The sequence below is a fragment of the Aplysia californica genome, unplaced genomic scaffold (genome assembly GCF_000002075.1).
Source record: "Aplysia californica isolate F4 #8 unplaced genomic scaffold, AplCal3.0 scaffold00018, whole genome shotgun sequence".
In the NCBI taxonomy this organism is placed as follows: domain Eukaryota; kingdom Metazoa; phylum Mollusca; class Gastropoda; order Aplysiida; family Aplysiidae; genus Aplysia; species Aplysia californica.
Genome location: NW_004797288.1, coordinates 2,531,134 through 2,543,732, shown reverse-complemented (window position 1 = coordinate 2,543,732; position 12,599 = coordinate 2,531,134). Strand labels below are relative to the sequence as shown.

Genomic DNA, 12,599 nt, shown 5'->3' with positions numbered 1-12,599 from the left:
AGTTTGTTTCAGTATAGAGCTAACTATGGCAGCACAACTCAGATCCTTTTTTTTTTTTCTTCCGTAAATGATGCTTAGGCACTTTTGAAGGTGAAGGTAGATACATAGGCCTACTACTACTATTTTCATAGCAGAAAAAAGTTTGTTTCAGTATAGAGCTAACTATGGCAGCACAACTCAGATCCTTTTTTTTTTCCCCCCATAAATGATGCTTAGGCACTTTTGAAAGAGAAAAAAGAATTACACTAAAATATTGGGGGGGGGGGGGCAAATTAATTCTTTTTCGAGCTACAGGATTCAGAATGTTTGGCTTTGATAAGTGAACAATCTTTTTTTAGTTCAAGAAAAAGAGTTTTATGGCACTTGACTCTTCAACCTTAGCTAAATCTATACATATTATATTTGTGAAAGTTCGTCATTTTCACCGCCTAAAACTTCCGAACCACTTGACTTTCGAATGTGACAGAATTAATGATGGTTCAGAATCATTTAAAGGGTGTACAGTTTCATTGAGGAGCCTGAAGTCACTACAGTTTAATTTTAGTTTTTCATTAGTTTCGTTTAGATCTAATCTTGGGAAAGTCCGTCTTCTAAGATGCATTGTAAACAAGTGAGGTTTCCGTTTACTAGCCATGTGCACTGTTCCACACCTTTGAAATTCTGGAGTGTACAACCACAAAAAGGAATAGAGAGAGAATCAATCTATACATCTATTATATATTTAGCAACTTGGAAACACATGGCATGTGTCACTTTTCTCTCAACATTTATTGCTCCATTCCAGTACCAGTGACTTCAGTTGATGTTAAAGCACCGATCATTCCTTTCATCGAAAGTGGGCCCAGCTAGTTTATTATATTATCATATCATGACAAATGTAGGGACATACAATACATTGTACACTACTAGAATCTATACTAATACAAGAAAGGCATATCATATATAGTGATGCAGTTTACAAAAATGGTTTACCTTGAAATAATAAGCTCTGTTGTACTTGCCAGAATGTTAAACTTGACTGATTTCCATCTAGTTTACTGTGCTTACAACACCACAAAATGTATCTTCTACACGGCTACACAGCCCTGATTAGTTCTAAAAGCATACTTCAATTTAAGGTTTTTAACATTTGAAGGGGTTTACACAAGAGCTGAGGCAAGTCATTGAGGAATCAAAATATATGTTTTATAAACAATTGTGCATAACACACCAAGGCAGTGGTAGAAGTTTTATCAAGCGAACAATTTCTACATAAAGTTGAAACATCTTGAACCCACGTCCACAGACTTTGATAACCAATTCATGCATAGATAGAAAAAAGGTGAAAACAAGTAGATCTAGATTAGATGTACATGTGTGGGTGTATGGCAATGCAAAAACAGATCTGCATCGCAATTTTTTTGCTTTTCTGGTGAATTTCAGGGGAGACCCCAAGCAATCATTAAGACTATTAATACAGGTGAAAACCGGAACAGTTCCCTCATTCTATGTGATTAAAAGGAAAAACCTGATGATAGTTCCGACAAGTCAGTGCACAATACATTGTGTGTCAAGTTTTTAAAAATGAAAAACGTAATATAAGTAAATCTGGGTCACACTGACTCTTTTCAAGATTTAACTGAATAGAAAATGCTCTTATATATACAGTCGAACTTGCCATGACGGCTACCTGTATAAAACGGCCATCTGTAGAAATGGCCACTTTCCATTCCCCCCTTGTGTTTTTTCTACAATGTATATAATTTAACTGTGTAAAACGGTCACCTGTCCAACGCGGCCACCTTATTTTATCAACCTACGGTCAAATTTACCTGCCTCAGATGGCCAGGCATGATCACTCATCACCCGATGCTTTGCCATGAATTTTGAATCCGCCCCTCACACACTGGGGACCGGCCGTCATAATCCATTCACATGTCGTTATTGTTAGTCCCTCCAATGAATGTTTACCCAAGTTAACCAATGGGTAACAATACATTTTCAACTGCTGGTGAAGGAAGCTTATGATCTGTCACAACCTGTACGCTCCGCCCACAACTCAAGCACAAATCGTATGTGAGGTGACTGGTCACCGTTTTGTTTACCTAATCTGTAACAAAGTAACAATGGACGTTGACGTGCACTTTCGACAGAAGCGTCACTCGTTTTCTGAGTGGTGGCGACCCATGTGTTTGTTTTACCATGGGACTCGGTCTTTTTTTCACATAATATTTCGTTTATTTTACCCTTGCACAAATTCAGCAACAAAAAAAAGCTTACCGAAAGACAAAACAACAAAACAACAACAACAAAAAACCTTCTTACATCACCCACTCCCGTTTTTCAAAAGAAAACAAAAACCCTTTTGAACTAGCCTTACTCAAGTCCAAAGTTTTAGATCAGCTTCGGTTCGGACCTCGGAAGGGAATGGTTTGCTTTCTTCATTGTGATCCGTCCTGCCTAAGACGGCCACCTGTGTTATACTGCCACTTTTCTCCTCGACAATGGGTGGCCGTTTCACACAGGTTCGACTGTATAATATATAGGCCTATATATATATTACATATATATGTTTTTGTGTGTGTGCGTGTGTGTGAGTGTGCCTGTGTTTGCAATGTAGTATGAGTGTGTCTATGTGTCTTAGTGTGTGTCTGTGTGAGTCTGTGTGTGTGCTTCTGTGTGTCTGTGTGTGTGTGCACGAGTGTGAGTACATGCAGGTTAGGGATAATTTGAATGTACAAAATAACTGACATCAAATACATTATTACATTAACTTTCACATACAATCTGTGCTAAAATAGAGAAAAAAATTCTCATAATATCTTTCCAAACTGTCAAAGTCAAAGAATATTCCTTACAAATGTTTCTAGTAACCTATGGTTTAAGGCACACAAGATGCTTGGATTCCTGAGTTCTTTGACAATTGCATATTCTGCAAAAGTAATGTATAAGCACATGTAGTACAAATAATATAATCTTTTTGTATACATTACCGCAGCAGTAAAGTAAAGGTCAGATTGCAGGGAGGAATGTTTGCTATAGTGATTTTACTTTCAAATAAAAATTTAGAGGCTTCAACAAAGAAGGGAACAACCCCCCCCCCCCCCCCCCCACAATTTCCTTCGTCAATTTTTTGGTAGTTGTTTGTTTTAGTTTAAGTAAACAGAAATTTCATACATCAGATAAACACAACAATGATCATTTAATACATAGAAGGAGCAAGACTGACACAAATAATGATGGGACAGTAAAGAAATAGGAACTACCAGTGGAGCTTTCAATCTCCGTATAGAATTTTGAGTAATAGAAATGATTTGGGATTAGCGGAGCACCCTACAGTACTTGATGCATTTGAAGTGATTATATTGAAGGTGGAACGAGTGACCATTCCTAATATTATAAGAGCCTACTTTTAATGCCCTTAAAAGGAAGAGAAAAATCTAGACTTAACTCAGGTTCACACCTCCAGTTTTCATAGGAAAGTTTAAAAGTAAAAGCAAAGGTGCCACAGCTATCATTTTATCACATTTAATAATAATAATATTAGATAGCATTTGTATAGTGCATATCCCCGCTCAACAGCAGGCTCTATGCGCTTTACACTATATTATTACCCCAGCAGACCATAGAACACTCCGAAACATTCTCAGCTTACATTTGTAACACAATTTCACCAGTGTTAGTGGTGTAGCTGTGAGGTGCTTTGCCATCGCATGCATGAGACCCAAGTTCGATTCCCAAGTTGGGAGAAATCTTTACCGGGCATCTCAATTTTTCTGCTGGTATGTTGTATCCCTCCCAGCATGGGTAGGCCCTGACAGGTAGGGGTGAAGCCTACCTCTTAAAGTAATTGATCACAGTTGTGTCAATCCCCCCCCCCCCCCCCAACAATTTTTTGTCATTTTTTGTAGTTTATAGAAATGCTGCTAAACAATCACATTCAATCTGCTTAACTGAGTCCACCTAATAACTTGAGCAAAAATATAAAAATTTCAAAAAGTGGAATTTTTTAACACAAAACAAAACCCTGCTACGTTGAGGATATGAAAAAAGTAACAAGCATTATCATCTTACCAACAACTAGAAAGCTGAATGAAACAAAGCAATTGTATTATCATTGTAATGATTTTGGATTACCAGAGTGGTCACATGAGTGGGTGACATTCAAATTCAAGAGAGTTTGGTCAGTCCTGAAAGGGAGGTCTTTTGTTTTGTGTTAGTAGAGGTTTTACGGCGCTCGCAAATGCATAAGGTCTTATGAGCGAAAAGGGGTGGATGTCAACAGAGAAGTCCTTACAGGGAATCAGATACTCTGCTCACCTCTCTAGCTTCAACAGCACAAAGTCAGCTAAACTCAACAGCACAGAGATGGAAACAGACAAGACAAGGAGTCACTGTGCTATTATATTCTGAGAGAGAATGGGAAAGAGAAAAATATTATTTTTTTTAATTAATTAGGACAACATTTGGAAAGACAGGCACCCTCATAAATGCAAAATCTTGTTTTAGGAATAATAAAAAAAAACCTCCTCTAACAACAATAAATTTACTGCATCAATCCAAGGGTTAATTTGAAACTCACTGCACTGCAAAAAAAACAAAAATGCAGGACAAATTTATGCTCTCTAGGTTAACGTGAACACTCCAAAAAGAAATTCATGCAAGCAAAAAAAGCGTGAATGGTAAAAAATTTGTCTTAATAAATAATACTAAAATTTGCAGAATTAAAATAATCAGTATAGTATATGAAAATTGTGCGTGTGCTAATCATGGCATGATGAAAAAGAGAAACTAGGGATTTCTATTTTACAAATTCAGTGACAACAAAAAAACCTTTGCAGATCAATTATGTTCGCCCAAAAGAAAGTATACAGAAGGAATATGTACAGATAACTAAATCTGTACCAGTTTCATTCAATACCTCTTTATTAAAATATTTCTAAAGTGAGTTAAGCTCCTCACATGAAAAAATAATTAGTCACAACCACATGAGAAATTCTAAACTTGGGACTTTGTCCACTGTAACCTTTTCACCACCAACACCAATGTTTATTTGCTACTCTTGAGTCCTCAACCAACGGACCGCAGCACACAGCCAAGAGTTCTCAAATTGTACTTTTCTGTCAGTGCGTCAAACTCATGCCTCAGCTTGTGATGGTGCACCTACACACTGCCATAAGCCGACAAAACACCTTATTTCATTTTGACACCTACATTTTTTTATTTGCTAAATTGAAAGCCTGATCAGTTACCCTACTTGTGTGAAAAAATATCAAAGTGAAACTAAGACTAGTTTTTTTAATAAATTCTCATTCAAATTTCCAAACGCTATTTTTAATGGCAAAGCTGACAAAAAACTTTGTTTTCTCAAAACTGCTGTGAAATAAAAGAGAAAAAGTGTTTCGTCAGCTTGTGGCAGAAAAGATGACCAAGGGAGCTGAGGTGCATGGCTTCTATAATAAGCACTGGGGGGCCAGGGATTACAAAGGTTAAGCCCCTACTTAGTAATATGAGGTGCACACTGCCAATCAAATTCATTTAATTCAGACAGTACCAGCTAGGTTTTCCAACATGGAGAGGAAAAACTACTATTCCGGCACAGTACAACCAATTTGATGAGTGGCTTTAAAAAACAAATAACCATGTGGTTTTGAAGGTCACATTCAAATTTATTCTAATTCGGTCAAACTGTGCCAAAATAGTAGCTTGAGTAAGTGTTTACCATGCTCGCAATTGCATACGGTCATATGAGCGTGCGTGATACAGTAAACATTTTTAGTTTTGTAGGAATTAATTTTGAAGTTTGCCTTGGTGGTAGCCGAAGCCTACTTTGATTGATTTTGGACCACCAAGGGATCTTTAATGAGCGCAACTTTCACAAGGCACCTCTGACTCAGAGATTTTTCATCCTTATCCAAGGACACTAGGTGTCAGATCTTATCTACCCTAAAACAGTAAGATCAGGGGTGTGGTTGAAAGACAGCAGTGAGAAGGAGCCATGGAGTAGCAGTAGAAGGGCTGCAGAAAAGAGTCAAGAGCCCAGAGGAAGGGGGCAGAGAAGGATGGGGGCAGAAAGTGGAGAGGAAAGCAGACATCAGGTTTGGAACCCGGGACCTATTGAATGAGAGGCTAACACTGTAACCTCTTGACCACGAGAGCCTTCAATCAAATGAATCTGACAGGTAGTGGGCACTCAGTTTTAGATAGGCTGCACCCTAACAAAAGGGGAACTACTCCACCAAAATAACATTGTCACGGTACCCAGGCTCTACCCCATTGGCAAAACTTTCTTCAAATTCCATAACCAATTGGAATACATGTATTGACTACAGTTTTAGTTTTTGTAAGAATTTTATGGTTTTACAGCACATGCAACATGACACGGTCATAAAAGTACGGAAGATAAGAGTTTTACAAGACAGTAGTAAACACAAAAATGAAAGAGGAGAGATCAGGACAATAGATGTTCGATAAAGGAAAGAAGGAGCAAACTACACTAGAGCACCCACTAACCACCCGCCAACAACAGTGTCATCTCTAAATTAATTGAAATTGTAACCTAGCCTGGGCAATACCTATCACCATTGTACAGATATTATCTTCATACAGCCCAAAAATCTCCCCCCCCCCCCCCCCCCCCCCCATTTTCATCATGATCAAAATTCTGAAATCTCAGAAATTGAAAAAAAAAAAATGGATCTCAGTAAAACAAAAACGAGAGGAATTTCATTTTCTGTAGATTGTAAAGACCCAATTTTTAAAATTCTCAACAAGTTGAATATATAACAGAAATCAGCCACCAGTAAAGTAACAATAAAACAGAAATGTTAACACGTCATGGGTCTATCAAGGAGATGGAAAAAGCTAACAAAGTAAAAGATTGGAAATATCAATGTTATACAATAAGCAGAATAAAAATTGGAGGATAAATCACAGTGTAAATAAAGGGAGGCACAGCAAATTCACACAAAAGAAAACACAACTTTGAAACCACACGGTTCCTACAATGTATACAGTACACATGTGCAACAGTTAAAAGGTTGACTGACTTTGCCAGTACATTCAGTATAACGTCCTTTCAGACGCTAATAGGTTATTTCAAAAGCAGAGTGCTTTGCAAAGAGGAAAGACAACAAGTGAATAACAAAAAAAAAGGAAAGAAGAAATCAGTATTCATCTCAGTCAGACAGAAATCGTATGATTATTTTCTCAACACCACAAGTATCTGCAGAGTCTTGACTACTAGGTAAAAAAAATGCACAAAAAAAACCCAAAACAACAAACGCAACCCCCCCCCCCCCCAAAAAAAAAAAAAAAAGCAAAAAAAAATTCTTTGCTTGAGATGACCTATAAACTAACCCCTGACATCTCATGCCGAGGATAATCAAGCTGATTAAAACAGAGATATCTGTCATCATGGATGCTATACAACAAAACTGATATATTGTACCGATACTAAACACACAGTCCAAGAGAAACACACATTTTGTCCCTGGGGTATTTTTGTGTCTAGCTCTTGTGATAGAATGTACAATGCCTGATCTTCAACGATGAAAAGAAATGTTCAGTGCGTTTAAAGTACTGATTAACAAATAATGCAACCTTTGTCTTTGCTGCATTAGCATATGATTCAGTGCTTCCTGCCATAAATACAACCTTAAGCATAGACTTGGGCCACACTTGACATAGAATATGCAGAAATTAACTGTTTGTCCCCACATACAAGAAAGTCACATTTTACGAGGGGGGGTTCAATAAGTCTTTGGTCTGGGTATGAAGGAATCTTGGTACAGTCAAGAAATTTCCCCAGCCTATAGACAATTTCTTTGAAACACACCATGCAAATTTATGGGAAAATCCGACAGTCATAAGGCACTACTCTGCGTGTTCAATGAAATCATGCACAAAAACGTTTGGTTTTTCTTTGATGAAGCTGTGCCGTGGAGCCTGTTGAATATCGCTCAGTCATCAAGTTTTTACACATGCAAGGAAAATCCCCTTCGGACATTTTTCAGGAAATGGTCCAAGTTTATTGTGACAAATGTCCTTGTTATAATACTGTGGCATACTGGGTAAGAAAATTCAAATCTGGATTCATGTCAGTGATGGATGAAGATCGTGAAGGGCACCTATCCTTTATGGTAACTGAAGAGAATGTATCCATAGTGAAGAAACTGATTTTACAAGACTGACTTATAACTGTTGAACAGCTCTCGAGTGAAACGAGAATCAGTGTAGGGTCAATTCAAACGATTCTCCATGACCATCTTAACATAAATAAGGTGTGTGCGCGGGGGGTACCCTACCTTCTGACAAATGAGCAAAAGAAGCAGAGGATTGAGTCCTGCAAAACTCCTTTGAATTGAGTCAAATGACACAAATTTCTTTTAAAATATGGTGACTATTGATGAAACACGGATTTATCATTTTGATCCAGAACAAAAAAATATCTTCCATGCAATGGAAAACCCATTTGCCGAGAAAGTTACAAAGCTCTATATTTATTCCTTCACATTTAAACAAAAGACTTCTTGAACCCCCCCCCCTACAGAGATCATAAACAATTTTCTGAAAAGGAAACCACTAAAAAGAATATTTGTCTGCTAAGCATAATCTGGCATATACCATTCTAAAAAAAATGATGTATGACGTATGATAGAGTCTAATATTGAGCAGTTGATGTTAAAAGACAAAGTGATTGCAAAATATTGAGAGAAAAAGGTAAAGCTTCATTAAAAGAGAAAGAATAAGGTGGTGAAAAGATAAATGAAAAATATATTGGTACAAGTTACAAAGTTTATAATTGCACAGTAATTGGATACTAATATTTTGGTATAAAATTAAGAATCAATCATCCTTACCAATATAGCAACAAAGGTACCCTTTGACATTGTGTAAAAAAATTTTTCATTGAGCTCTCGACAACAATTTCTGTTTTCTCTCCAGTAAAATTATATAAGGTACTTTGCAGATACCAGCTTTGCAATTTTCAGCAACAATATATGTCGCAACATGGTGGAAACAGGCACCCATCAATTTTTGGGCATATGAAGATATTGGTACAATCTTAAAGCTTGTCCATTTGCCTTGCTTTTGATGTAAAAAATACCCTCCTATCTATCTTGAATAGAAGTCAAAATATTTGCAATTGAAGGAGGTGGGTGTCATAAAAAAAATATGAGGGAAAATGCCCACCAAAGTTTGGCAATTTGCAAAGCTTGAGAGTCTTTGGAAACTGCAGATTTACATTTTTGTGTGTCTTCGATGAACATTTTTCAGTAAAATTCACATGAAATATGTATTTAATAGGAAATTAAAAAGCGTTGAGCAAAAACAAATATTCAATAAAAATTGTCGAACAGGGGGAAAAAATGTTGGTTTCTCCGATTTCATTATTTTGATGAGCGCCTGATTACACCATGATGCCACACATAAAATGAACAGGAGAGTGATTATTACAACTACTCAATAAAAATTAGGTCTTCAGGTCACAAGAAGAGGATTGTAAGAAGATAAGATAAATAATTGTCGATAAGCTTCAGCATACGTTGTCTCGTGAATCAGCAGACAGGAACCAACAATACTCGCCATTAGGAGTGACACTAACCAACAGTGCAAGTTATAACTAGACATAAACTAACGATACAAGTTACAAATAGACATAAACCAAAAATACAAGTTATGACTAGACATAAACCAACAATACAAGTCATAACTCTAAACATAAACCAACAAGGCAAATCCTGACATAAACCAACAATACAAATCCTGACATAAACCAACAATACAAATCCTGACATAAACCAACAATACAAATCGTAACTACCCATAAACTAACAGTATAAGTCATGACTAGACACAAACCAACAATACAAGAAATAATATAAACAAACAATACAGATCATAACTACACATAAACCAACAAGTCATGGCATATACCAACAATACAAATCATAACTACACATAAACTAACAATACAAGTCATTACTGGACATAAACTAATCATACAATTCGTGGCAGAAACCAGCAATACAATTCACAACATAAATCAGAAATAAAAGTCAAAACTAGACTTAAACCAACAGTCATGGCATAAACCAACAATACAATTCATAAAATAAACCAACAATGGAAGAAAGCCATAAATAAACATAAACCAACAATACAATGACTATAGTGTGGTGACAAATTCGTGGTGCAACTTATCCTCAAATATTTCTTTAACAGGAGAATCAATGTCATCCATACTTTGCACAGCAGTTTGTATCAATTTGTCTCAACTTAAACATACTTTTCCACAACAACTGAGTTTAGATTGAAAAACTTTTCTGCATAAATTTCTTTAATATACTATAAATTTTCCTCACACAGAAAATGAAAGTGTTCACAGCACTCCCCGCTGCTCACAATGATTTTGCATACGAACATGGCCTATGTCACAGCTCACCAATGGCCCTTATTATTGGCAGAACTTGTTACAAGAAATTAATTTTATTGTGAAAATATTTTTTTGCACTAAAGGTTGTTAAAACATGCGTTCAACAAAGATAGTGTCATGATAAAAAAAAAATGACAGACTTGCATTGAAAAAAGACACATTGCCCCAGCTGTAAACCTTGTAAAATCTGTGGAAAGTTACCACATGGATTTTAAAAATTAAAGTCTATTAAGGAGTTTTCTAGAATACAGCTAAAGGGTGTTTACAAAAATATTGATCTGTTAAGATGATACAAGTCAATGTGCAAAAGCAGGAGAGTTTATGTTCCCATAGTTTAGGAAATATTTAACAATAAGTTCGGAAACAAATTTTTGAGCGACTATAGTGACAAAATCCAACAAAAGATGTCGTTTTTTAACTGGGGAAATAAATTGAACTTAATGACTTAAACTATAATATAATCAAACATGAATTATTGACAAAAATAAATGATACAAATTATAACTATTACTTGGTCACTTTTGTCTGTCCGCATTAAATAATTCTAGCTCATTTATTAATTCACCAATGCGCACAATTTTGCATGACACTCTTGTAGGCCAGTAACCAAACAAAAAATGTTGTCTTTTAAAATTCTTGATCTATTAATTTTAAGAAATGTTAATTGATCCCTTTATCAAAACCAACCTTTGGGTGCATACAGATCATTGCAAAAAACGATTTGAGGTAAACTAGACTAAACATCTTTCATTTTGAGACAGAGACACTCTCAGTGTGAGCAAGTTGATTTCCTTCCAAGACTGTCTACACATCTCAATATGAACCTCGAAAAGTACTCACTTGTCAATTGGACCATGCTTTAAAGCATGAGAGTGAAAAAAATAGGTCAACCTTTTAATGCTTAGGGTGTATGCTGTAAATCTACCATTATTTTTTAAAATCCCCTTTAAGCTAACATCAAAAGAAATACGTCGGCACCTAAGTTTGCTGTGACCTTCATTGATGGGCTCTTAGATTGTGTTGGTCATCCAACTTTTAGACTGGCATGCAAAGACCTGAGATGATTAAACAGAGCAGTTTGTCATTCTCCCCTTTTATTACAGACAGACGAAAGTGAACAAGCTATAGTGACTTATACCAACGACACAAGTAAAAAATTAGAAACAACATTGGCAGAGTGCCAGCTATATCCACGTTCAAGGACTTCATACAGACAATGAAACCCACAGATATAAAAAAAATTCATCGACATTAAGGGATACAGGCTAGGGTGAATGAAACAGGCCCTGTTATAGCCGCTACCAAAATACAGAGAAATGCACATACTACATCTTTTCAGGAAAAACCATTACTGTCGTGAGGAAAATGTGTTTTCCAAATAAAATCATAGACACTTTTTTCTCCTCCTTTTCTCCCAATATTTGTTCTAATGTCTAAATAATTTTACAGCATTGATCTGTCTGGCCTCATTTGGCATTTGACTAGCCAGAAACATGTCTTTCACCCATATATATATATGCAAATTTAGGCAGTGTACACACACAACTTTGACTTCGACAACTTAAGAGCCCCCAAACCCTCCAACGATGCGCTGCTGGAAGTCCACAGTGAGATGTACGTGGTCCAGGCCTCTCAACGTCCGCAGATAATCAAAACTGTTCTTGGTGTCCTGGTCCACAATGTTGAGCCTGTGGACAACCACAAAGATAGAGCTGAGAGAGACTTTTCGGTTGTAGTTTCAGTGACAATTTTACGGCACTTGCAACACAGTTAGGTCACACAAGCGTCGAAGATTAGAGGTGGTACTAGATACTAACCTACAAATAAAAGGAGGAGAGTTTGATAGGCAAACCACACCTGTCAACTACCCACAAGGCTACTTAAAGAGAAGAAATCAAAAGATGATATAACTGGCTAAAACAGCATCTATATGTAGATAACTAGCGCCGTTATTTTAAAAAATATTAATGGTTTATGGAAAAGTCAGGAACATTCAACTTGAGAATTATTGAGGATAATATAAAATAGGAAACCTATGGAAGATGACAAAAAGTTGGCATCAAAGGAGGGAAAGATTGTAAGTAGGGCCAATAGTAAATGTTTACCACCTCAATAGACACTCTTTAGATCAATAAAGGAAGCACAAAAGAAGACATGAAGCGATGGGCAGTACTAAATGATG

At 36.4% G+C, this 12,599-nt stretch overlaps 1 protein-coding gene across 1 annotated transcript in view; it reads right to left on the bottom strand.

Annotated features, from left to right (window-relative positions):
• Positions 1-10,527: 10,527 nt before the first annotated feature.
• The window catches only part of LOC101853991, a 12,820-nt gene continuing 10,748 nt past the window's right edge, over positions 10,528-12,599 (bottom strand). The window contains exon 8 of the mRNA XM_005090515.3: positions 10,528-12,105. Coding sequence (XP_005090572.1) covers positions 11,979-12,105 — 127 coding nt within the window. The 3' untranslated portion in view covers positions 10,528-11,978. The remainder of the gene's footprint in view (positions 12,106-12,599) is intronic.